At 52.1% G+C, this 24,596-nt stretch overlaps 1 protein-coding gene and 1 pseudogene across 1 annotated transcript in view; one reads left to right on the top strand and one right to left on the bottom strand.

Moving 5' to 3' along the window:
- Positions 1 to 19,386, top strand: part of LHFPL4 (LHFPL tetraspan subfamily member 4) — a 31,866-nt gene extending 12,480 nt beyond the window's left edge. Inside the window, exons 2-3 of the mRNA XM_075550808.1 lie at positions 12,708 to 12,944; positions 16,283 to 19,386. Coding sequence (XP_075406923.1) covers positions 12,708 to 12,944; positions 16,283 to 16,383 — 338 coding nt within the window. The 3' untranslated portion in view covers positions 16,384 to 19,386. The remainder of the gene's footprint in view (positions 1 to 12,707; positions 12,945 to 16,282) is intronic.
- Positions 19,387 to 23,824: 4,438 nt separating this feature from the next.
- LOC142449336 (large ribosomal subunit protein eL37-like) lies at positions 23,825 to 24,311 on the bottom strand (annotated as a pseudogene).
- Positions 24,312 to 24,596: the final 285 nt, after the last annotated feature.

The following is a 24,596-nucleotide window of genomic DNA, read 5'->3' as shown; positions in this document are numbered from 1 at the left end:
TCGTTTCCAGAAATGCCGCGGCAGACATGAGGGCAAGTACACGCAGCCAATTACAGCGTCGTCTCTGTGCGACACCGCTGTCCCCAAGGAGCGGCCCCTTCCACAGGTCCTTGCTCTGGGTTGGAAATGTGGAGGTGGGAAAAACCACACCCGTCATCTCACGCTCCCAGCTACAGCTGGTCCTAACTGCGCCGCCTGCATTCACGAGCCGGTGCGTACACAGTCTACGTTGTGTTGGTGGCCACTGTCGAGTCAGTTCTGCCTCGTGGGGACCCTCTGTGACAGGGTAGAGCTGCGTGCTCCAGGGGGAGCCCAAGGGGAGCATCTCTACAGAAGAGATCGCTGGTCTTTCTCCGGCAGTGGGTTTCAGCCACTGGCCTTTTGGTTAGCCTTAACCAGTGTGCCACCAGGGTTCCTTACACCGTGTATAACCTATACAGAAAGAAGGTGAAAAAGCAAAACAAAAGCCCAAATCCATTGCCATGGAGTTGGTTCCAGAGAGTAGTGTTCTGTACAGAGCAGAGCGGCTCCCTGGGATGGTCTCAGGCTGTGATGCTGACGGCAACACATCACCGCCCCTTTCTTTTGCAGCCCTGCCGGGGCTTTGAACCATCCAACATTTAGATTAGTCGTCTCAGGCAAATCGCTCGCTAGCGCCAGCGTTCGTTTAACACACAGAGTCTGGTCATGTGCAAGCTCCCGATTCAAATCCTGACACTGCAACTTACTAGCTCCGGGCACCGGGCACAGGTCAGCACCTGCGTTCCTCAGGCCCCTGGCCCACTGTCTCCCCGCAGAGTGGGTGCGTGTGGTGGGCGAAGTGCACTCCTGTGGGGAAAGCCCCCGTCCAGAGGTAGTTTCCGTGGTGATGATAGCTAGCGACCACTAGGTGGATATGTGGATCTTTTTTCTCTGAAACTGTCACGGCGGCTACTTTCACAGCGTTTTCCCGATCTAACTCACCACGTCTATTGCGGAATCGTCCGCAGGGGGGTTTGATAGCTGCGTGGCATTTCGCGATGTGAAAGGGCTCCATTCCCCTTCGGCTCATACCTTCTCCCTGCCTGTCCTGCTGTTGCGTTGTCCACTGTGACCCGGGTGAAGGCTTACCGCCTACATCGTCTTCCCTTCAACGACGCACGGACGTCGCGTTTCAGGTCTTTCCCTTGCTATTGAAATAACAGCGCGGCCGACATCCCAAACCTCAGAGCATATCCATGGGCATCTTAGAATCACTTCCAAGAAATTAGCAAGCTAGAAACAAGCATGGGGATTTTCATTCCGATGCCAGCCCATTATCTCTGCCAGGGACAGTTGGCCTGTGCATGGGTCTCACTGTTTCATTCCTGATAAGTGACAGGTTCTGGCACAGTCACTCATACTAGTCTCGGCGGCTATCTAGCCATCTTCAAATGTCCATAGATAATATAGATGTTCACGTGGGTCGAGATCCAAAAGTTACACTAGAGGACCACTGAACATCTTCCTGGTACACCTGCCGCCAACTCGCCCACCCCCCTCCCTCGGACTAACCAGTTTTATGAACGTCTTATCAAGCGTTCCTGAAATAATTTATGTCTCAAAAGAATACGCCGCCATCAGGTCGATTCTAACTCATAGGGACCCTGTAGGACCGTGTGGAACTGCCCCTGTGGGCTTCCAGGGCTGTACATCTTTAATGGGAGTAGAAAGCCTCATATTCCTTCTACAGAGCATCTGCTGGATTTGAACTCCTGCTCTGTGGTTAGCAGGTGCCCCACTAGGCTCCTCGTATGTGCTAATAAGCACACGCCCCCTCTCTCACACACGCGCGCACACTCACACCAGTCCTCCCCTTTACACAAATGGTCACAGTGGGCCCTAGGTGACCTTGGCTTTCACCTCACAACATGTCCAGAGATGACGCCACCTCAGGACAGACAGAGCCTCCTCGTTCTTTGACTGTGTAGCATGCTGGCTGTAGCTCATCACTGACCTACTGGTGGACAAGTAAGTTCTCCCCAGTGTTTATTGACGCCATACATGGTATGTCACCTTTATTAAAAAGTCAACTTCTATCGAAGTGAAACATCCTTAGATTAAAAACACAAAACTCCCATGTCTACAGCTCAAAGAATGTTCACAAAGGGAACACACCAGTCGGATGGCGTTCCAATCAGGAACGCCATGCCTCTTCCAATTGCTCCACACAGAGGTACCCACTGCCCCGACTGCTCACCCCAGTGGCATTGCTGTGATCCTGAGATGAATCTGCGTGGTGGCACAGAGCGACTGTCCATCCACCCTCGTCGTCGTCCTCCTCATGTGCTGTGTCATCGCAGTGAAAAGCCACTTGTTGGTAGGAGACTTGGGGTTGACTGGGGCTATGAATAACATCTGGGCATCTTATAGCACATGTCTTTTGGTGAACACGTCTACATGGGTGAGCTGGGCGTCCCTGATAAGAGGAGGAGTGATGGAGCCAGCTCCGCTCCAGGATACCATGGTCAGCAGCCTTCTGAGGCTGTGCTGAGCTGAGCCTGGCCGGTTTGCTGTCCCATGGGTGGCCCTCGTACTGGTAGACTTTTCTTCCCCTTGCAGAAGAGGCCCTCCCACACAGATCCTCAGGGGCTTGTGGGTGGTGAGGGGATGAAGTCTCCTCTTGGTAGTTCAAGCACCCCTGTCCTGTCCCCCTGGCCCACATCAGCAGCTGGGTACTCCTCGTTCTGCCCCGTGGAGGGGCAAAGATGCCCCAGTCTTGACGCGCTTCCATCTGCAGGGCGGGGCAGAGAGGGACCCTGACTAGAAACAGGGCAGGCAGACAGAGAAGCCACCTGGGGAGAGAGGAACTTGAGATGTCTTTAGAGTTAGGGGCAGGAAGCCCTGGAACATTGGACCCCACTAGTGGGTAACACTTTGGCCTGGCCGACAGGGGGCTCCTTTGGGAATACCCAGCTTGGTGGGCATCTCTTGAGGATAGCATAACTATTTTTATGAAACTCAATGGAAATAGCTAAATATAAAATACATCATTAAAACATTTAATATTCCACCCCACTCCCCCCCCCAGGGGACAAATAACAGAAACGTGGGTGAAGACAGTGGATGGTGTAAAATATGATAATAATAATAAAAATAATCTAGAACTTATCAAGTGTTCATGAGGGCGGGAGAATGGAGGAGGGAGGGAAAAAAGAGGAGCTGATCTCAAGGCCTCAAGTAGAAAAAAAATGTTAAAAAAAAGAAAATGTTTTGAAAATGATAATGGTAACATATGTACAAGTGTGCTTGATACAATTGATATATGGATTGTTATAAGAGCCTCCAATAAAATGATTTAAAAACCCCAAACAAACATTTTACATATATGAGAGGACTTTGGAAAAATTCCATCATCATTTAATTCCATTTTCCATGAACCCTTTGAAACTCCTTCTCAGACCAGATACACTAGATCAGGGGTCCTCCACACGTTTTTAAACAGGGGCCAGTTCAGACCTGTTGGAGGGCCGGACTACAGTTTTAAAAAACTATGAACAAATTCCTATGCACACTGCATATATCTTATTTTGATGTAAAAAAATAAAATGGGCAAAAACACCAGGCAGGTCAGATAAATGTCCTCAGTGCCCGCGGGCTGTAGTTTGAGGACGCTTGGACTAGATGGTGCCTGGCATCCACTACCATTCACTCTGAAAAGGATCCCCTTAGAATAAGGTGACCAGATATCCCGCTTTTTCCCGCATCCCACGGCGTTTTAAAAAAGTCCCGATTTTTGGAAAGAATGCATGACAAGCTAGGGTATACGGTTTTCGGCTGCCGTGTGGCTATTTCACCTGGATATGAGTTTTATCAGTGGTGTCCCGCTTTACCAATGTTAAAATCTGGCCACCTTACCTTAGAAGGCCCTGGACAAAAGCAGAGAGACATGTGGAATGGGACTCAGAATCATGGAAAAGATCCAGCTGGTCTGATAGGGACTGGTGGAACCCTGAGACTGGCCCCGAGCCCCCCAGCATGGGCCTGTCCTTGTAGCCCTATAGCTGGATTTTCAGTCCAACAATAGACGGTTCACTAAGGCAAATGGCAGCACCAGATGGGCACATGCACCACAGACTAATCCATGGTGTGGGTGCAGGAGGCAGAAATGGATAGGAAAGGAGGGGGGGAGGGATGAGCAGGGGGAGCAGGCCTAAGTGAAGGACATTGTAGGGATTGTGATCGATGGCAAAGAAGAGAATCTGTGTGAATCACCGAGTGGAAAACTGACTTGCTGTGTAAACCTTCACCCAAGACACCAGAAGAAGATAACTTTTGTACAATGCCACAATGCAAAGCACATACTTAGCGCAAGAGCTTTGTGGAGAGCAAACATCTGAGTATGAAGTCATCTTCCCCGTTTATTCGGTGCCATTTCTCAGTCTCGTCGGTTTTATTCTCCCAGAGAAAGTACTGCTCTTCCTTTAACTCGGAACCTTTCATTCCTTAATTATTTCTTAAGAGTTTAAGAGTAGTCCATGGCCTAATTTTTTAATCTCTCGTTTCAAAAATCATAATAAATACATAGGTCTTAGGGGGGAGTGGGGAGGGAGGGGAAAAAGAGGACTTGATGCAAAGGGCTCAAGTGGAGAGCAAATGCTTTGAAAATGATGAGGGCACAGAATGTACAGATGTGCTTTATACAATTGATGTATGCATGGATTGTGATAAGAGTTGTATGAGTCCCTAATAAAATGTTAAAAAAATACATAGGTCTTAGATCATTTGCCTTTTCTTTTTTTTTTTTGTATCATTTTACTGGAGGCTCATACAACTCTTATCACAATGCATACATACATCCATTGTGTAAAGCACATTCGTACATTCATTACCCTCATCATTCTCAAAACATTTGCTCTGCATGTAAGCCCCTGGCATCAGCTCCTCACTTTCCCTCCCTGATCATTTCCCTCTCAACAGTCTTCACAGCTACAATTTCCTGGCGGGAAGTGTCTGTCATGTCGTTCGCCATTACTCTTTTCTGTGGCCAAACACTGAGAGTGAGGAATCGCAGTTGGCCCCCACTCCCTTCTGCCAGATCCAGGGAACCCTGATACATTTTAGTCTCTGTATAGTTTAGGGTGGTCGAAGTAGCAGCCTGATGGCAAACATTTCCAACCTCCTAAACCCGAACCGCATCAAAGGGCAATAAGGCCATTCAGACACATAGGACCTTTGAGGGGCCTCATCCTTTCCAATCCAGAGCAGCTAGTGGGCTTGAAATACTGACCCTGTGGTTAAGAGCCCACCGCCTAACCCACAGTGCCACCAGGGCTTCAACGGGAGAGGGGGGTGTAAAGTAAAAGGTGCTCTCTTCCTCCCTCTCCCAGGCCCACTTCTTGGAGGTCACCTCTCTATTTAGAGATTATAGAAATCTGTAAAAGATATGCAAGTACTAGATGGTCACATGCACTTGAAAAGGTGAAACATCACAAAGGGACTGCCCTTCTTGGCCCCTCCTAGCCCAGAGGCACCACTCTTACACACAGGCTTCTATTTGTCCTCATTCTGTCCTGGGAGTCCACCAGTCTTTCTACCTGCTCGTTAGGGGAGGCGCTGAGGCCAGGTCTCTGGCCTGAGCCAGGCTGGCCCTAAATTCCAGCTCTGTTACTGCTCGCTGCGTGACCATGGGCATAGTAAACCTTTCTGGTCCCAGCTCTCCACATGTCAAAGGAGGACAGCAATAGATGGATAAAGAGACCTGGTGGGCCAGGGCTGGGTCAGCAGTTTTCACACACCCAGCAGCGTAGGGGGGGTGGGGGTGGGGAAGACGTGGCATCTGTTTCCACAAGGACGACAGCTGGGCAAGCCATAGTCTGTCCCCTGAGTTCTCCATGAGCCAGACTCAACTTCTTCGATCCCACCGGGCAGCAGCCAGGAGATGCACAGGGGGAGCAGCTCAACCACGACCAGCGGTGAACATGTTGGCAACGCTCTTGATCATGTCCAACAGCTGCTTTTAGTCCGAGCCTTGTCTCAGAGGACCGTCCGTCCTAAGGATCCACCGGTCATTTCGTCCTTTCTCATGGCTGAAACGTATTCCGCGGCGTGTACGTGCTTTAAAAAGAAGAAATAAAAGGAGGGGAGTCATGCTATAACTAGTATGATTTCGTACCTTGATTTTCTGTTTACGCTGTCATCTGAGGAGGCTTCGAAAAGTTCGTGGGGAAACGGATCTTTCCGTTCCATTTGCCGTGAGCCCCTGTGTATCTCGTATATCTTATTTCCCAGGACAAGACACGTGGCTGGTCTCCTTCTTTGTAACGGCTGAGTAATAGTCCACCACACCCATGATGCACCATCTCGTACCCCCGTGTCCCCACGCCGATGCTGACTCAGGGCAGCCCTGGGTGTAGCACTGGGCTCCGTAGCATTTTCCATCGCTGACTTGTTTGGGTGTCTCTGCCAGGCCTTTCTTCCCATGCATCTGGGTGGACCTACACCCCGAATCTTCCAGTCAGCAGCTGAAGATGTTAACTGCTTGCACCAACTGGGGGCTCCTCATTTATTTAACCAGGTCCCTCTAACAGCTGGACCTTTGCGTTTGGTCCTTTGTCTTACAGGCGGTGGGTGCAATGACACCCCTCCCCACCTTGTGCACATCTTGTGTGGACGCACAGCCTTAGCTGCTAGAGGCATTTCTGAGCCAAGGGGCATGTGCACTATTACCCGAGTGGCGCTCTCTGAGCAGAATGGACGTACCCCTCATCTGTGTCATATCCCACGAGGCAGGCCGCCCTTACAGGACCAGTGGGCACCAGCCCACCTATCCTGAGGCTCAGGGAAGTGAGACGCTGCCCAAGCACACACAGTCGAATGCTTGGCTCCCCCCCTTCCATACTAGGGCATACACACATATGACATCAAATTCAATAAGCCTAAATTACTATCCTGTCTATTAAATAGACCAGCTTTGGCCACGACAGGAAAGTCCAAAATAATTGTATCTTAAACACTCAAGGTTCTAGTCTCTTAGGTAATAGATGAACAATAAATTAAATGCAAAAGTCCAGATCTGGGCCACCCAGGGCTGACCTGTTAGCACCTGCTGCCCCTAGCTCCTTCCTGCTCTCCGCCCCCCACCCCCCACCCCGCAGGTCTGGCCCTTGTTCTCCTTGTGGGATACCGCTGCTCAGCGAGCGGTGGCCAACACAGCTGCATTCTAAGCAGCATTGCGGGGGTGGGGGGTGGGGAGCCGGGGAAGGGCCCAAAGCCCCCTGTTCATCCAGCTCTTTCTCGGAAGCCCCATCATACACTGCTCACTTTTGCTCAGTCGTGTGGCCACATCGAGCTACGAATTAAGCTGGGAAATGCAGGCTTTGTTCTGTACAGTCAGGGCACAACTGAAAAGCGGGGTTGGAACCTTCAGGAAGCCCCTCCCAGAATAGCCCACACCCCACTGTGGAGCCAGCCTCGTGACCCGACGGAGCCCTTAAGACTTTAAGTCTTTCCAAGAGCTGAAGGCCTCGCCTCTCTCAGGAGGAAGGTCATTAGGCGGCACCAAACCCGTGCTGGACTCCTGGTTTACATGTTGGCGGTTCAAGCCCACCCAACGCTCCTCCATAAAGATTACAGCCAAGAAAACCCTCTGGGCGGTGTCACCCTGTCATGGGAGAGGCTGCGGCAGGCGTCCCAATGGACTGGAGTAGATGGTGACGGGTCTGGTTTAATCTGCTGGGAAACCGATCCTGGGTGCTTCACGGCCGCCTGGGTCATGATTATGTGTCAAAAACAAAGTCTTGCCCAGGCAGCCCCTGTGAGCGTTGCTCAGGAGGTTGCCGCCTTTGTCTCTTGAGGCTTTTTTTTTTTTTGCTTCCATTCATGAAGTCTTTCCCGCTGCCCAGAGTGGACGTGACCTGCCCCCACTGCACCCTCCACAATGAGCACCCCTCTCCTCTATCACAAAAGCCCAGTAAGTGAGAGAGATGTCAGGGACGGATGCCAAGGCCCACCCGGGCAGGTGAACTGATTTTGGTCTAAACACTCACTATCAAGTTGGCGCCGAGCCCACAACCCCAAGACCAGCAGTGTTTTCCAAAGGCCGGCCCTGTGCCCATTGGCAGTAGTAGGAAAGAGATTTTGTTTCCTGCTTCATCCAGAATTTCAAGGACAAAGTCTCAGTTTGGGGATTTTCGTGTCCCAATGCCTCTCATATTTCTGAACAGGTATCGTAACCGAGAGCACTGGGCAGGCGAAAGCTGACTCCCAGCATCCCTAAGCACAACGGAATGAAGCAGCTGGCCCAGGTCTGTGCCCCACCCTCATCTTGAGCCCATTGTTGGGAGCCACTGTGTCCATCTATCTTGTTCAGGTCTTCCTCTTTTTGGTTGCCTCTCCACCAAGCAGCATGTCCCTCCTTCTCCAGGGACTGGTCTCTCTTGACAACATGTCTCACCATCCTCGCTTCTCGGGAGCATTCTGGCTGTACTTCTTCCAAGACAGAGTTTTTGTTCTTTGGGCAGTCCGTGGTAGTTTCAATGTTCGTCACCAGCACCATACTTCAAATACGCCAGTTTTTCTTTGGTCTTCCTTACTCAGTGTCCAACTTTCACAGGCACATGAGGCAATTGCAAATACCACGGCTTGGGTCAGCCGCACCTTAGTCCTCAAAGTAATACCCTTGCTCTTTAAAGAGCTCTTGTTCGGAAGATGTACACAATGCAATGTGTCATTTCAGTTCTCGACTGCTGCTTCCATGAGCATTGGTTATAGATCCAAGCAAGATGACATCCTTGACAACATCGATCTTATCTCTGCTTATCATGGCGTCCACAACTAGACAACCAAGTCCAGTTGAGAGGACTTTGGCTTTCTCTCAGCACTGGTCCTGAAGAGTTCATCTGTCCTGGATTCCCTGTGTTTCCAGTTCCTATCTTTACCAGTATGCATCTGCTAGTCTAGCCGATTTGTAAGGTAGAACTGGGATCCTGATAGTGGGTGGGGAAGAGGGGGAGGAAGCATTTAAAAACTAGAGGAAAGTTGTATGTTTCATCGTTGCTACCTTGCACCCCGACTGGCTCGTCAGCATCCCAAGACCCTTCTGTAAGGGGATGTCCAGTTGCCCACAGATGGGCTTTGGGTCCCCACTCCACACTGCCCCTCATTCTCAATGATATGATTTTTGTTCTGTGATGCCTGATACCTGGTCCCTTTGGCACCTCGTGATCACACAGGCTGGTGTGCTTCTTCCATGTGGGCTTTGTTGCTTCTGAGCTAGATGGCCGCTTGTTCACCAAGGACTTTGGTCTTCTTTACATTGAGTTGTAATCCATATTAAAGGCTGCAATCCTTGATCTCCATCGCAAGTGCTCCAAGTCCTCCTCTCTTTCAGCAAGCAAGGCTGTCATCTGCGTATTACAGGTTGTTAATAAGCCTCCCTTCAATCCCGATGCTTCCTTCCTCTTCATTAGTCCAGGTTCTCTGATGATTTGCTCAGAACACAGATTGAACAAGTATGGTGACAGAATACAACCCTGACAGACACCTTTCTTGATTTTAACCTTGCAGTATGCCCTTATTCTGTTCACACAATTACCTCTTGCTCCATGTACAGGTTCTGCATGAGCACAATAAAGGGTTCTGGAATTCCCATGCTTCTCAATGCTCTCCATAGTTTGTTAAGATCCACATAGTCGGATGCCTTTGCAGAGTCAATAAAACACAAGCGAACATCTCTCTGGTGTCCTCTGCTTCGAGACAAGATCCTTCTGACAGCAGCAATGACATCCCTTGTTCTAGGTCATCTTCTGAATCTGACCTCAACCTCTGGCTGCTCCCTTTCAATGTGCTGCTGCAACTGTTGTTGGAAGAGCTTCAGCAACATTTTACTTGCATGTGATAGTAATTAGGTTGTTCAATAATCTCCATATTCTGCTGGGTCACTTTTTTTTGGAATGGGCACAACTATGGATCTCTCCCAGTCGGTTAGCCGGGTCTCTGTCTTCCAAATTCCCTGGCATAGGTGAGTGAGGGCTTGCACGACCCCATCATCTTGCTCAACGTTTCCATTGGGCTTCGCCAATTCCTGGAGCCTTGCTTCTGGCTAGGCTCAGCGCCTTCAGTGCTGCACGGACTTCTACCCTCTGGACGACCGGTCTGAGCTCAGATGCCACCTCTTGAAATGGCTGACTGTAGATTGATCAGGAGCTTTGCACTTAGCCAAGCATTTATTACTATTTTAAAACCAAAGCATTACATGAGTAATATTACTATTAAATCCAATCAATCTTATTTTTATCACAACCTCTCCTTGTTGTGTGGATTGTGAGGTAATGGGAAGGAGATGCCCTTTCCTAAGGCCCTTGCTCTGACACCAGAGGTTCTCAGCCAGGGATGACCCCCCCCCCCAAGGGGATATTTGGCAATGTCTAGACACATTTCTTATTATTGGCTATTATCCGCTTGCATCCAGAGAATAGGGATGCTGCCAACCACACCGCAGCATGTGAGACAGCTCCCAACCTCAGGGCTGATCTGGCCTAAACGTCCAAAGTGGAGAAGCCCTGTCCTGCTCTCCCTGCCCCTCACCCATACTTATGTCTCCTCACCAGCCGCTCTGCCGCCAAATCACTGTTTCCAACTGAGACTTGACCTGGAGTCCAAGACCTCAGCCTCAGCTCCTCATCCAGTAAAAAAGAAGGCCGAGGCCGGCCTTGTCTGGAGCGCTTCCATCCCCTGTTGACGGAGCCTGGTGGCTGTCCCCCAACATCTCTTCCTCTCTTTTTCAGTGTTTCCAATTTCCAGAGCTACACACACACACACACACACACACACACACCCCATCCACCACCACCAAGGACACCACCTGGTGGGGTATAATGATTACGCGTTGGTCTGCTAACCACAGTCAGCTCCAAGTCTGAAACGCCCAGCCACTGGGGGCAGAAAGCCAGGGCTCCCCCACCCCCACCCCAGTGACAGTCTGGGCAACCCACAGGATAGTTCTATCCTGCCCGATGGGGTTGCCGTGAGGTGGGACAACTCGAAAGCTGGAAGGTTTTGGTTTGGAGGACACTGCAGAGCCAGGGGGCAGGGAGTGGTGAGTCAGAGATGGAAGCACCCAGGTATTGTCTGGCCACCTCTGTGATTTTGAATCTCTCCTTGGAAGCAACTTGTGACGGACACTGCTCCCTTGTCGTGCTGAGTTCACTCCTTCCCATGTGCCCCTGCTACGTTAGCCCGTGCCCTCGGACCCTACGCAGTCCTGGCACTTAGTCGGCGGCTCTTGGAGCAAATGGTGTGGGAGTTGATGTAGTGGGGCTGTGTGGAACGAATGCTGAACGCTTTAGTGAGAAAGGTGAGCTGAGTCCAGTGGTTCCCAACATGTGGGTCGCGACCCCCCTTTTTTGGGTTGCCATACGACCCTTTCACAGGGGTCACCCGATTTTTTTTATACCCTATTCTTAACAATAGCAAAATACAGTGATGAAGTAGCAACGAAAGTAATTTGATGGTTGGCGGGGGGTGGGGTGGGGGGTGGGGGGGGGCGGGGTCACCACCACAGGAGGAAGAGTATGAAAGGGTCGCGCGGCATGAGGAAGATTGAGAACCACTGGCCTAGTCCAAGATTTGAGCCAGCCAGAGACAGGCACACGTGTGAGACACAGAGAAGGGGCAGGCAGGTGCACAGGAAAGGCAAGCCCACTGACAGATGCCCTAAGGACAGACAGACTTCCAAGGCTGTATTCTTGTTGAAAGTAGATGCCTGCATCCTTCTGCAGCCGCTTGGGGGTTAAACCTCTTTCCATTAGCCATGGAGTGCTAGCCCCACCAGGGGCCCCTGGTTAGAGGGGGCCTGATACTGACTGGTGAGAGGAGGGGGAGAGTTTGCAGGGCTGAGCCAGAAGAAAACCTGCAGGAACAAGACTAGCAGGAAGCCCCACAGGGAGGAACCTAAGCTGGAGCCCAGCAGGATGCAGTGTGGTTTCCACGGAGATGGGGGATATGCTAGCCAGGGAGGAAGGTTAGGCCTCAGATGGCCTCCAAGGGAAGGCCCAATGGGAGGTGAAGAGCAGGGTGGGTTGGAGTGTGGCCCCTCCCCAGGCTTCCCACACCTCCCACCCAGTTGGAGTGGGGGTTGAGGCGGGGCTTGAGCCCAGTCGGGTCTTCACTCAGCCACTCCAGGCCCCTTCCCTAGCCCTTGACCTGCCTCTGCTCTGATACGGTCATGAAGAGCAGTTAAAATGTTTGGGTGTCAAAAATGTTGTGAAGGAGGGGAAAGCCATGCTTCTCCGCATGTCCCCCCTCCGGGTTAGGTCATGGTTGGCGGACCCCGGGGGAGAGGGGTCTGCCTCTGGCCTTGTCTCCAGGTTATGGAATATGTAGGCCCACGTTCGAATTTCAACCTGCAGCCTGCCCACGATGTCCCAGTGTGGGACTCCAACCCTGGGTTCTCCCATGAGCCCTCCTGTGATATCCTGTTCCGTCCGTATTGCGATTCAGCGAGCTCATTTGACTCACCGTTGCCATTCCCCTTGTCTGGAACTCCTTACCTGATCCCTAAGCTGAGGCGTGTGCTTGTGGAGCCGGGAGGACCAGGTGGGAGTGCAAGCGGTTCATCAGGACTTCGGCGGGCGGGCGGTGGGAAGGCCGAGCCGGGGCGCAGGAGGGCTGCCAGTTGTCTCAAGCTCCGGCGAGTAATGAACCCCTCTCTCTTCCTCCCTGACCCGGTGGTGGGGCCACCCCCTTAGCTCTGTGCCTCGTCTTGGGCTGCATGATCTTCCCCGACGGCTGGGACGCTGAGACCATCCGGGAAATGTGCGGGGCCAAGACGGGGAAGTACTCCCTGGGGGACTGCTCTGTGCGCTGGGCGTACATCCTGGCCATCATCGGCATCCTCAACGCCCTCATCCTCTCCTTCCTGGCCTTCGTGCTGGGCAACCGGCAGACGGACCTGCTGCAGGACGAGCTCAAGCCGGAGGGCAAAGGCGAGTGCCGCGCGCGGGGCCGGGCTGCGGGGCGGGGGCGGGGCAATCCAGGTCGCCCAGGCCTACACCGCCAAGGGCAATGCCACCCCCTGGGGGGTGCCCCTCCCAGCGCTTTGACCACAGTCTGTGTGGCCAGCACCGGTACGCCAGGGAATATACTCAGGACAAGTGTGCGCGAAAGCTCTCGGCAGTAGCTTCCATCCAACACAGCGAACAACCTGAAGCTGCCCTCGGCGGGAGGATGGACCAAATAGTGCAAAGCTGTGGTTATGAATGTCAGTACCAGAGTGGGCGATGCATCTTGTCAACGGGATTGAGACGGTAGGGAGATTCCAGACAAGGTGACAAGAGGGATGTTTTTATAGAACTCAAAACCAAACAATGTTTTTTTTTCCGTAAACGATCCTAATTGATGGCAATAATCTACACGTGGTGTAACTCACCGCCCTGGGGCCCATTCCGACTCACAGTGAGGGTACACACGGTTTCCCAGGCTGTAAGTGTGCATGAACGCCGACAGCCTCAGCTTTCTCCCACAGGACGCAGTGAATTTGAACCATGGATCTGGCGGCTGGTGGTCCAGGACTCCTTTATATATATTACATACATGTCTAGATGTGTAGTATATATGTATACATGTAATATATGTCCAAGACACCAAACTCACTGCCATAGAGTCAATGCGGATTCATAACGAACCCCCTTTGTAGGTTTCTGAGACTAACTGTTGACAGGAGTAGAAAGCCTAGTCTTGCTCCCACGGAGCTGCTGGTGGCTTTGACATGCTGACCATGCGGATCATAGCCCAACTCGTAACCACTACACCACCAGGGATCCATATACACACATATATTATATAGCATATCTTATTACTATGTATATATTTAAGCAAAGAATAAGTATGAATGGTAGTTGGGGAGGAGAGGGGAGGCGGAGGCAGGGACTTTAGATGTGGGACATGTAGGCACATGCAAGTGACTGAGAGTGAGTCAAGTGAGAGTGCTTGTGTGGTGAGGTCAGGGGTCTTTCCTAGAATATACTTTGTACTTAGCGTGTTACACATCCTGTTCTGCGCATGTCCAGTAACATCAAAATGCAGCAGAGAAAACAATACCCGCCAGCCCAGAGCCTCTGCCCGTTCCTGTGCTGAGAGCCTTCTGTGTGCCCCATGCATTACGCGGCCCTTTTTCTGGGCGCACAGACAGGCATCTTCCCAAACAGACCCTCCATCACACACACACAGTGTTTAGGATTACTCACGAGGGAGGAACACGGCTTTATTTAGCCTTTCTTCTTTCAAGACGAGCAGTCTCCAGCATTTTACGACCGCTGGCGTTGCTATAGCGACATCTTTACACGTGCCTTCTCCTGGTCATGCGCACGTTTTCTTTTTACTAATAACCTTGGTCTAATGACTATTTAAAAATTCTGCATGCACCTACTCTGTAAAACTTAAAGACATGGTCCTCCTTAGGACTGATCCTTTAGAAAAACAGATCATTTTACTGGGGGCTCGCTCTTCTGACAGCTCTTATGCAAATATTTTTTTAATGTCTTTCAAGCCCGAACCGCACACTTGAAATGGGTATGACGGTGCCAGACAGCGCTCCAAAGACGTGGTGCCCGTTTGCACTCCAGGAAGCGGACCACTACCAGTGGCTTCTGACCTCAGAACCCACCCTTGTACCCAATCAACTAGGGACCCTGCAGAAGCAGGCAGGGCCCAGCTTCCGAGGGCCTGTTCTTGACTGTAACCCACAGGAGTTGTAACCTTCCTTACTTTATCACACGCCTCCTTGACCTCTGCATGCACCAGGCCCCAGTGCTGGGCTTTGTATCAATGATTATGTCCGGCCTCGTAAGTCTCTCCTCATCTGTAAAATGGGATAAAGATTTCGGTGGTTGTTACGTGTTGTCACCCTGTCCAGCGCTGTGCCATTTTGTCACCCTTGTGTGGAGCCCTTGGCTGCAGCCACTGTGTCAACTCCACGTCACGGAAGGCCTTCTTTCACGGACCCTCTCCTTTACCCAGCGTGCGTGATGTCCTTCTCCAGAGACTGGTCCAGAGGACGTGAGACCAGCCGTCATACGGACTGGAGGGGAGGATGCTTGCACACTATTCTCTCATTTGGCAGCAGCTATTTTATGTTCCAGTTGAACTCCGGTGCCCTGGAGGCAGATTGCCTGCCTTGGAAGCTGGCTGAACTGAAGAGTCACTAACCTCTGGCTTCCGTTCCCTCCTGCACATGGGGGTGGGGGAGTTGTGGCACCTCACAGGGCTGCGGACCAGTGAGGAACCAGCCTGTGCATGTCCATCAGCAACCACAGGCTTGTGGGGTGCAGTGAGAGCTCAAGAAGAGCTTTCAGTCCGTCAAAAAGTCCCAGTCAGGGAGGCAGGAGGACTCTTTTTTGTTGTTTTGTTTTTACCAACTGAAAGCTAGATTAAGTGAAGTCAAGCAACTTGCCCAGGGTCACCCCAGAAGTAACAGCCTGCCCCCCTGATTCCCACCCCCCCCACGCTACACTGCCGTTTGACTCAAACTGGGCAGGTCAGACATGGCCTCAGCCCTCTTCCACTTGGGCAGCGTGCAGAAGGCCTGCTGTCTTTGCCTGGCCTCCTCCCTGCAGAGCCTGAGACCCAGTGATTCCTATCCTCATGGCAGGAGGTGAGGAGCCCTGTTGGCATCGTGCTTTGAGCACAGGGCTGGCTCTGCACCACAACTTCACAGCCGGGAGCGACTCACAGGGGCAGTTCCATCCTGACTGGGAATAGGTCAATAGGCTGGGGTTGGGTTGCTATGAGGTGGAACAGGCTTGAGGGCTGTAGGGTTTTTGCATGAGGTCAGAGCCCGCCCTCCTGTCGCAGCTTCCAGAAGTGCAGGGAGGACAAGGCTCACTCTGGCCTTTCTGATGTGACTTGGGAAGGTGAGTCCTGGGTGTGAGCTCAGGCCGCACACCCCCCTTCCCTCCTATTTTCTGCTGATTTCCCCCTAAATCAACGTAGGGAGCGCTCAGTTGCCCCTCTTCATCGTCAGGAGCTGTCCATCCCTCGCTCGGGAGGAACGGGCCTGACAGGCGAGATGAGTGCAAGTGAGTGAGCCTGGGGGCTCCATTCCCAGTCCGTGGCCACGTACGTGTCCGATGTGGCCGGCACCGTGCAGAGCCCAGTGAAAGGTCTGAGTGTTCCCATGGTGCAGGTGAGCACACTGGGGCTTGCCCGAGGACACCAGCTGGTCCGTGGGCTGGTTGCTGCCCATCTAACCCTGGGGAGCGCTGCGGGGAGCCTGCTGCCATGGTGGTCTTTGCTGCTCATGCCCCTTTCTCTGTCTCTGTCTCAGATTTCGTCAGCTCAACAGTGAGCTCGGTATTGCGGCCAGGAGGTGATGTCTCCGGATGGGGGGTCCTCCCGTGTCCTGTGGCCCACTCCCAGGGACCCTGAGGCCAGGAGGGAAGCTCAGGAGTCTGACCTCTGCTTGTCCTGTCTCCTGCCTTCTGGCCCCTCCAACCCAGCTCCGAAGGAAGATCTCCCACTCTCTCCACCTGACGTCTCACCTCCTACCTGCCTGGCTTGGAAGAGAGGGGTGGCTTGGGGCTGGGAGGGGCCTGAAGTGAGAAAGAGCCCCTGCTGACCCTGGGGGGGGGGTGGCGTTCTGCCTCTGCCCCCACAGCCTCCAGGGCCGTTCCTCACCCTTCCCTCCTGCTCTGAGGAGCCCCCCCACCCCCCACCCCACAGGACCTCTGGAGGCTGCAGTCTGGGGACCTCTGGCCCTGCCTCCCACAAGAACCCCATCAAGACACTGCCCTGGACCTCTGGTGGACCGGACTTTTCTTTATGGAAGATGGTTCCACCTCATCTGTCACAGCGCCCTGCGGTATGCTGTCAGCCTTCGGGGGCCTTTCTTCCAGCACTCCCACAGGAATCAGCTGCAGCAAGGGCAGGGCACACGCCTCCTTGCCATCCGCTGACTGGGAGGCTGCCTGGCGCAGTCTGAGGCAGCGCAGTGGGCAGTGGGCCCTGGCGGAAGCCAGACAGGGCACTCTGATTCCAGAGCAGGGCTTTGGAGTGGCTCAGCTGGTGGCTGGGATGCTTCCACAGCGACCCTTGATCCTGCCCTGTTTTGTACTGCACAGACTTCTCAGCCCTTCTATCGGGGTTGAAGGGGTGGGGTTGGGGGGAAAGGCCCAGGAGTGGACAATTAGGATGTGTCCCTCCTGCCCTGTGTGTGGCCCTCCCGCCCCCACCTCGGGCATCTGCCAAAGGCAGAGACTGCCCTGCCTCTTTGATACTTTTCTGCATAACTTGAACTTGCAGGTCACCTCTGAACAGGGTACCCCTGCCCCCACCCCGGGCCTGTTCCCGTCCCTGCCTCTTCTTCACCCACCTTCTCGCCTTGTGATATGCCCAGGGTACACAGCCCGACGGGCAGTGCTTGGAGCCAAGGCATGAATGTGTGTGTGTGCGCGTGTGTGTGTGTACGCGAGAAATGTATGTAGGGAGATGAGAAGTCTTCCCTCTTTCATCGTGGGGGTGTCTCCCTCCCCCTTGGCAGGGTGCAAATGAGGGAGATGCCAGGTGTTTTTCCAGCCCCCCCCTCATTACCTTGTGGATTGGAGGGTAGAGCTATCCAGCCTTGGGTGCCCCTGATCCTGGGACAACTGCTTCCAGTACCTAGTTCAGGGGCGGCCAAGCGGTTCCACCTAATGTGCAGACTGCTCTCCACAGTGCCCCTGCAGGCCTGGTGGGATGGTACAGCTATCGTCAAGTCATGTCTGCCTCAGCCAGAGGAGGGGGCGGGCGGTGTGCATGCCAGGCATTCACCAACCCGTGTTCATCTCCCTAAGATTTGGACCCTCTGACTAGGATTTCCAAGATGGACCCACACGCTGCCTGTTTCCCCCATCTGGACCCTATCAAGAACCAGACACTGGGACCCTGTAGGTTTCCCGAAGCTTGGAACCTACCAAGTCCTAGCTGCCCTCCAACCTTCTGGACTCCCAGTTTCTTGCCCTCACTGTGCCTACTTGTCTCCAGCATCCAGTGAGTCCCTCACTGCTGGTGTGCAGCCTGTGTCTCCCCCAACAGGCTGCCCGGGGTGGGTGCTCCCACTCCTACCTGGTTCCCTTGTCAAGTAGGAGGGTGTGGGGAGGTAGCTCCTCAGAGAACACAAACCAAAGCCCCCCCCCCCCCGTGGGAGGGCTGCTAGAGGCAGGGGCAGCATGGAGAGTGAGAGGCAAGCAGAATAAGGGGTGAAGAATGGGAATGCAGGGAGGGGCCAAGTGGGAGAGAGGCAGGTAGAGGAGGAGGTAGGGAGATGGACAGGCCCGGTAGTCAATCCAGGAGGAGGAAGGGTGGAGAGTGATGGAGAAAGGGGGAGGAGGAAAAAGGCTATGCTACAGCTGATGGTACCCCCAGAGGGGACGGAGCTAGAAAGAGAACGAGGTGGTGGGAGGGAGGGAGGCAGAGGGAAAGACCAGGAAGAGGAAGGAGGCGTAGAAGGCACTGAGATGGGCCACGGATTTGGGTGGGGGTGCTGTGTGCACTTAGAAAGGGGCAAGGGCGCCTACTGTCTAAGGGGCCCCCACGCCCCAAGGGGCCATGGGAAGAGGTCAGCATTGCCCTCTCGGAAGCTTAGGGGCGAAAGCCCCCTCTTGTGGAGTGAGTGGGGTAGAGCCACAGCCGGGAGGGCTCTTACTGCAGAGGCAGGCAATTCTGTAAGAGTGGGCTGGCGCCAGGTGACGGAGAAGAGGGAGACTAGCTCCCTTGGGGGCAAAGTTTCCATATCACCCCCACCAGCTGTCTCTGGCAGAGGGAAGGACAACTTGGGAGACCTCAGCGAGCTTGGGGCTCAGAGAACGGAGTTGGGACTGCTAAGGCCTGAGGGGACCAGGGTAGCACAAGGAAGAGACAGCCGCAGGAGCACCAAACCGTAGCTGTGCCCCAAGGTTTCAACACAGGTGAGAGCAGAGTAGGGGTCGGGCTCCAGGTCTCTTGTTAGTTACTTAAGGATCTAGCCTTGGGAGGGATGGATGGCCTCTTGGATTCTTAACATCGAGCCTCTGGCTGGAGGCCCTGAAAACAGCGGCGCTTTCAGCACTAAGGTGAGTCTATGCTGGAGCAGTGTGGTCCGACCTGGCCTGGACCGCAGACTAAGACCAGGGCAACCACCGCCCAGAGGTAGTTCTGTGTGGCTCTTCAGTGAAGTCCTTCCACATCTAGGTGATACGGGGCTCTTCCTTGGGGATCCTTGCAGGAAAGTTTTCCTGAGGTGAGGGTCTGGATAAGGCGGGGGCAAGACCTCTCAGGCCTGCTTTTGCCATTTTGTCTTGGACACCAGGCCAACACCCTTCTCCAGCTTCCGGTGTGGCCTGAAAAAAGGAAAACCTCTCTTTGGAGAAGCTGGGATCTCCCAGCACAAGGACATTTGCAGGCCCCTGCCTGGCACAGAGCTCACTTTGGGTGGGTGGGTGGGAGTTTCCTAGGTGATGAACGAGGGGGGGTGTCCCAGTGCTTCCCTGGGACTTGGCTCAGTGGATCTGAGGTCCTGTGTATGTTACGATAGCTCGGTGGTGTCTACACTCCATTCGTCAGTTCTGTCTGAAGGTGTTCTCACTCTTCATTACCCACTTTGGCAACATTTATTTTGGTCCTGACCCCTTCTGCTGCGGCTGGATTTGAGCTTCAGTGCAGGTGGAATGCTGTTCAAATAAACACTTTATATCACCCATGCTGGCTTCTGTTCCTCCGAGTCTCACGAATGGTGGGTTTCAGCTGCTTTGTATCCATCCAGGTTTGGTGGTGGTGTTTGACAAGTTGGTTTATTTTAGTGACACATTAAGACAAAGTCTGGAGGTGACTGGCCAGGATATGATAAGCCCAACGTACAGTTTATCAGGAATCAGGGGCTCACCTTTCAGTTGGTTCACCCCTCCAGGAGCCTCGTTCTTGGCGTATGTACCCAGTGCCACCTGAGTTGGTCCTTCAGCGCATGGACTCTTGATCATGTGCCACTTCTCGGAATGGGGGTTTGCCCACCCGTTCTTTTTGGCACAGTAGCTGGGCTCTTTCCATGCTGCCTCCATCACTCAGTCTCTCGCCCATCTCAAGGTTCGGGTTCAGTCACTCTACAGGACAGAGCAGAGCTTCCCCGTGGGTTTCGGAGGCTGCTGCAGATAGATGGCTGCTGGAGCTCTAGTCACTTCCATCTAGTTCACATTCCATTTGAAGGGGACTTCTGGAAATCCCAGACTCAATGATGTAGCCAACCTCGCTATAAGAGAAGCCGAAAATGTTGCCCGTCGACTGGACACATGGCTGCCTCCATTCAGTTGGGGTTCTGTTACAAAGAACAGTAAATGGAGTGGGCAGCTGGCATGTGGGCATACTCCTGAATGCACAGGCTTCTGACAAGAGCAAATAAGGCGCCAAGTGGCCTCCGGTGTAGCACCTGTAGCTGGGAGGCCAGGGATGTCAGAAGTACTAAGTGAGGGAAGTGTGTGGATTGAATGATTTAGTCCCGTTTGGCACACTGTAATGTGCTCCAATGGTAGCTAATTTTGAACAACAATATACTTTTGGCACTTATGAGTTGAGCCTTAATTCAACACATTTTGAGCACCTACTATCTATTATGCATTTACACTAGTATAAAATATTAGTGAAATGTGCAAAAGCCTGGAGTTGTAAGGCCAGAAAAGACTCAGCATATCTCAAGCTGAAAGAATTGAAAGGGGGGAAAAAGTCAAGCCTCAAGTTGCATTGCTGAGGGATTCTAAGGATAAAGGCACCCTGGTGGTTCAGTGGGTAAGTAGGTTATAAACTCAGCAGTCTGAATCCACCAGCTGCTCAGGAGGAAAAAGATGAGCTGTCTCATCATTGAATGGATTTACAGCCTCTGAAACCCACAGGGGCAGCTCTGCTCTGTCCTGTAGGGCGCCTGTGAACCAGAACAATGAGATGGGTAAGAGCACTGAGTGCTGCAGGCAGCGTGGGAAGGGTAGTTACGGCACCACAAAGAACTGGTGGGCACATAACCATTTCAAGTAGCATATGATCGAGAATCAATGTGCTGACGGAAGAAGTTCAAGTGGCACTGAATGCATTATGTGAAAAAGAGGCTCCAGGAACTGATGGAATACCCCCTGAAGTGTTTTCAATAAGCTCACGAAGGACTGGAAGCACCTACTTGTCTATGCAAGAAAAAAAAAGTCAAAATACAGATATCTGGCCAGCCATCTGGAAGAGATTGGCATTTGTACCCGTTACAAAGAAATGTAGAAATTATCAAACAGCATCATTAAAAGCACAGGCAAGTAACACTTTACTGAACATGATACAACAGTCATAGCACTACCTCAAGAGTGTTAGCAGAAATTCAAGCCGGATTTAGAAGAGGATGTGGCGTGGAGAACAGCACTGCTGTCAGATCCAGCTCTATTAACAGTATCAGAAGGATGTTTGTCTTATTGATTATGCCACGGCATTCAACTGTGCATCCCAACAAACTATGGATAGCATTGAGAAGGGAATTCCAGAACACATCGTGCTTATGTGGAATCTGTACAACGGACCGAGAGACAGGGGATAGCTACTACATGCTTTAAAATAAGGGGATAGATACTACATGCTTTAAAATCAGGTCCGGTGTGTGTCAGGTTGTACCCTAGCACCAGACTGATTTCACCCGTATGCTGAGCAAATCATCAGAGAACAGGAGGAGGGCAGGCTTGTCAACAGCCTGTGATATGCACATGACACAACTTTGCAGGCTAAAGGTGAGAAGGACTTGGAGCACTTGCAGTTGAAGATCAAGGCCTGCAGCCTTCAATCTGGATTACAATTCAATGTAAAGAAAACCCTTACAACTGGACCAAGCTCATGGTTCAGGTAGAAGTCAAGGACTCCACAATCATTGCTCATGGAAGCAGCAGTCAAGAAGTCAGATGATGGATTACATTGGGCAAATCTGCTGCACAAGATCTCTTAACACTTTGAAGAACACGGATGTCACCTTTGGGACCTAAGGTGCATTTGACCCAGGTCACAGTATTTTCAATGGCTTCATGCGCATGTGAAAGTGCCATGGACTGCCAGAACCACCGACAGACCAGTCTGAACAGCTGTATAGCCAGGGTGGCTCCTTAGAAGCAAGGAAGATGAGACTTTGTCTCACATACTTTGGACATGTCATGAGGGACCAGTCCCTGGAGAAGGACATTATGTTTGGCATAGAGGACCGGGCAGGGTTTCACTGTCGTACCCTGGGTTGCTATGACTCAGAGCCAATCCGATGGCACCTGGCAGCAACAACAAAGTCCTTCTGCCAGAAAAATGAAGCAAACAGTTCCTTCTTCAGGGACCCAGTCAAACATAGTCATCCTACACTTGTGAGCAGAGTGTAGTTGGAGGAATAGGAGTTAGGCAGGCCAGGGTCAGAGGCCATGACTGAAAGGGAAGAGAGACAAATGTGGAAAATGAAAACTGACTTGGTCATGTTGAAGTGTGAGACAGGGAGGGGAAGTCTGGGGAGATAGGCCAGGGTCAGATCACGAAAACCTGAGGTTGTGTTTGCACTTACGGGCAATGGAAGGGGTTCGAGCAGGACAATTAGATTTGCAGTTAAGATGCATCGCTGCTTTCAGTGGAAGGGGCTGTACTCGAGGGAGGCAATTTTAGAGAAAGGGAACCAGAAACAGCCCGGAGAAAGGTGGTTGAGGGCACCAGGTAGAGGTATAGAAATTCGCTATTTAAGTAGTCGAAGACACTGGTAGTCACGGGATTGTGGGGACGAGGCAGAGCAAGTGATAGGATAGTAAGGTTGTTGGCTTGGCTTGGAAAGACTTGAGACCTAACAGGAAGGAACAGGATGATCGGTTTGGAACATGTGTCCACTGGCTTCGGGGATGACTCTTGTCTCTTCCTTGAGAGCTTTCTCAGGAGCGTGGGGAAAGCCCAATAGAAGTTTGTCCTGGGAGAGAATGGGGAATGGCCTGCCTGCACGAGGGTCATTTTTTGGGGAAATATAGTTAAGGGGGTGACATGTGTGGCTGGAGTTCCAGAATGACACTCAGTGCATCAGCCGTGGCCGAGAACCAGTGTGTTGCAAACAGGGAGAACCTCTTTCAGTGTGAGAGTTCAGCATGTTCATAGCCAACACCAAGTTCAGAGGTTGAAGAGATGACAGATGGCACAATTGCCTGATTTGAGGACAGGGGTCGACAGCTCCAGTGGGGAGAGGTTGGCCTGCCTCACGGACGGATTGCGGGAGCCTAGCAAGGAAAGTCATTTGTGGGTAGAGGCAAGGGTGATGTCCAGGGCATGCTCGCCTGTCCGCACCAGCACTCTCAGTGAAGAAGGCAAAGCCATTTGTTGAGAAGGGGCTAGATGAATTAGCATGGAGAGTGCTATTTCAAACAGTTGGTGGAGAAATGGATTAGGGTTGAACAAAAAGACTTTGCCCTAATGCTCTGAACATCCCTAAGAGAAGTGGAGTGTCTCTGCTCCTGTCCACCCTAGGACACCACTAATCAACTATGGTCTCAGTACAGCAGCCTGTCCTAGTTATTTCAAAGTGGGAGCATCTCATTATTTTCCTTTCGCTAACGGACTGTTTCACTGGTTTTCAAGGTTTGTGCACGCTGCAGCATGGACCAGGACTTCATTTCTCTTTGGGGAAGAATAGCCCATTTTAGGTCTGCAGCACATTTTAGTCAGCCACCGGCTGGACATCTCACTGGTTTCCACCTTTTGCCTACTGTCAACAGTGCTACACAGTGAACATTGGTGAACCTGTTACCTGTCCTCTTGCTTTTCATCCCGAGTATACACCTGGGAGGCGAATTACTGGACCATTCTATTTTTTTTTCATTTTTAATGAGAACATTTATTGCACAACTAAATACTGAAATCCTGAAGATGAACTTGACGCTGCAACGGCTGCCCTCTTGGGTTCAGTTGTTCCTTCACGGAATCTAGGCCTGAATCTGCGGTCCACAATTTTTAGGTGTCTCATTTGGCCCGTTCTGGTGGCATTTTGTGTTAGCCTTGGCACCCCCGTTATGCTTGCTCTTGCGCGTGGCTGGGCAGTCACATTTGCCACGGGTCGGCTTCTGGAGATGGCAGGCCTTGGACCCACAGCGGCGGCGCAAGGTGTGCATCTTACAGCGACGCTTTCCGAAGGACGTTCCCTTCGTCACCTCGCTTCTGTGGCCGAGACCAAAGAGCCATTCTATTTTTTAAGTTGGAGGAATTTCTAAACCGTTGTCCACAGCAGCTGAACTATTTTACAATCCGATCAGCACTGAACAAGGCTTTCCAATTTCTCCAAAAGCCGTCAGCCTGCACTTTTCCTTTCTGATGATCTTAATCATAGCCGTCTTAGGAAGAAAGTGATTGGCTCATGTGGTTTTTGGGGGAATTTTTCTAAAAACGAATGAGGTCGAACATTTTCTCAAGCGCTTGTTGGTCCCAGACTATCTGTGGCAGCAATTTGTTTTTTTTTTTACAGGTTTCCTCTTTTGGAGTCTTTCAAGCCGACAGAGCGCACGCATGCACGGACACACACGCGCGCGGTTGGTCGGTCCCTTCACACTAAGAATTGTGGCTCTTACATACACTTAAATTGGCATTCATCACACACCACACAGTAGCCCGGC

The sequence above is a fragment of the Tenrec ecaudatus genome, chromosome 5 (assembly GCF_050624435.1).
Source record: "Tenrec ecaudatus isolate mTenEca1 chromosome 5, mTenEca1.hap1, whole genome shotgun sequence".
Classification (NCBI taxonomy): Eukaryota; Metazoa; Chordata; class Mammalia; order Afrosoricida; family Tenrecidae; genus Tenrec; species Tenrec ecaudatus.
This window is presented reverse-complemented; position numbering and strand designations above follow the sequence as displayed.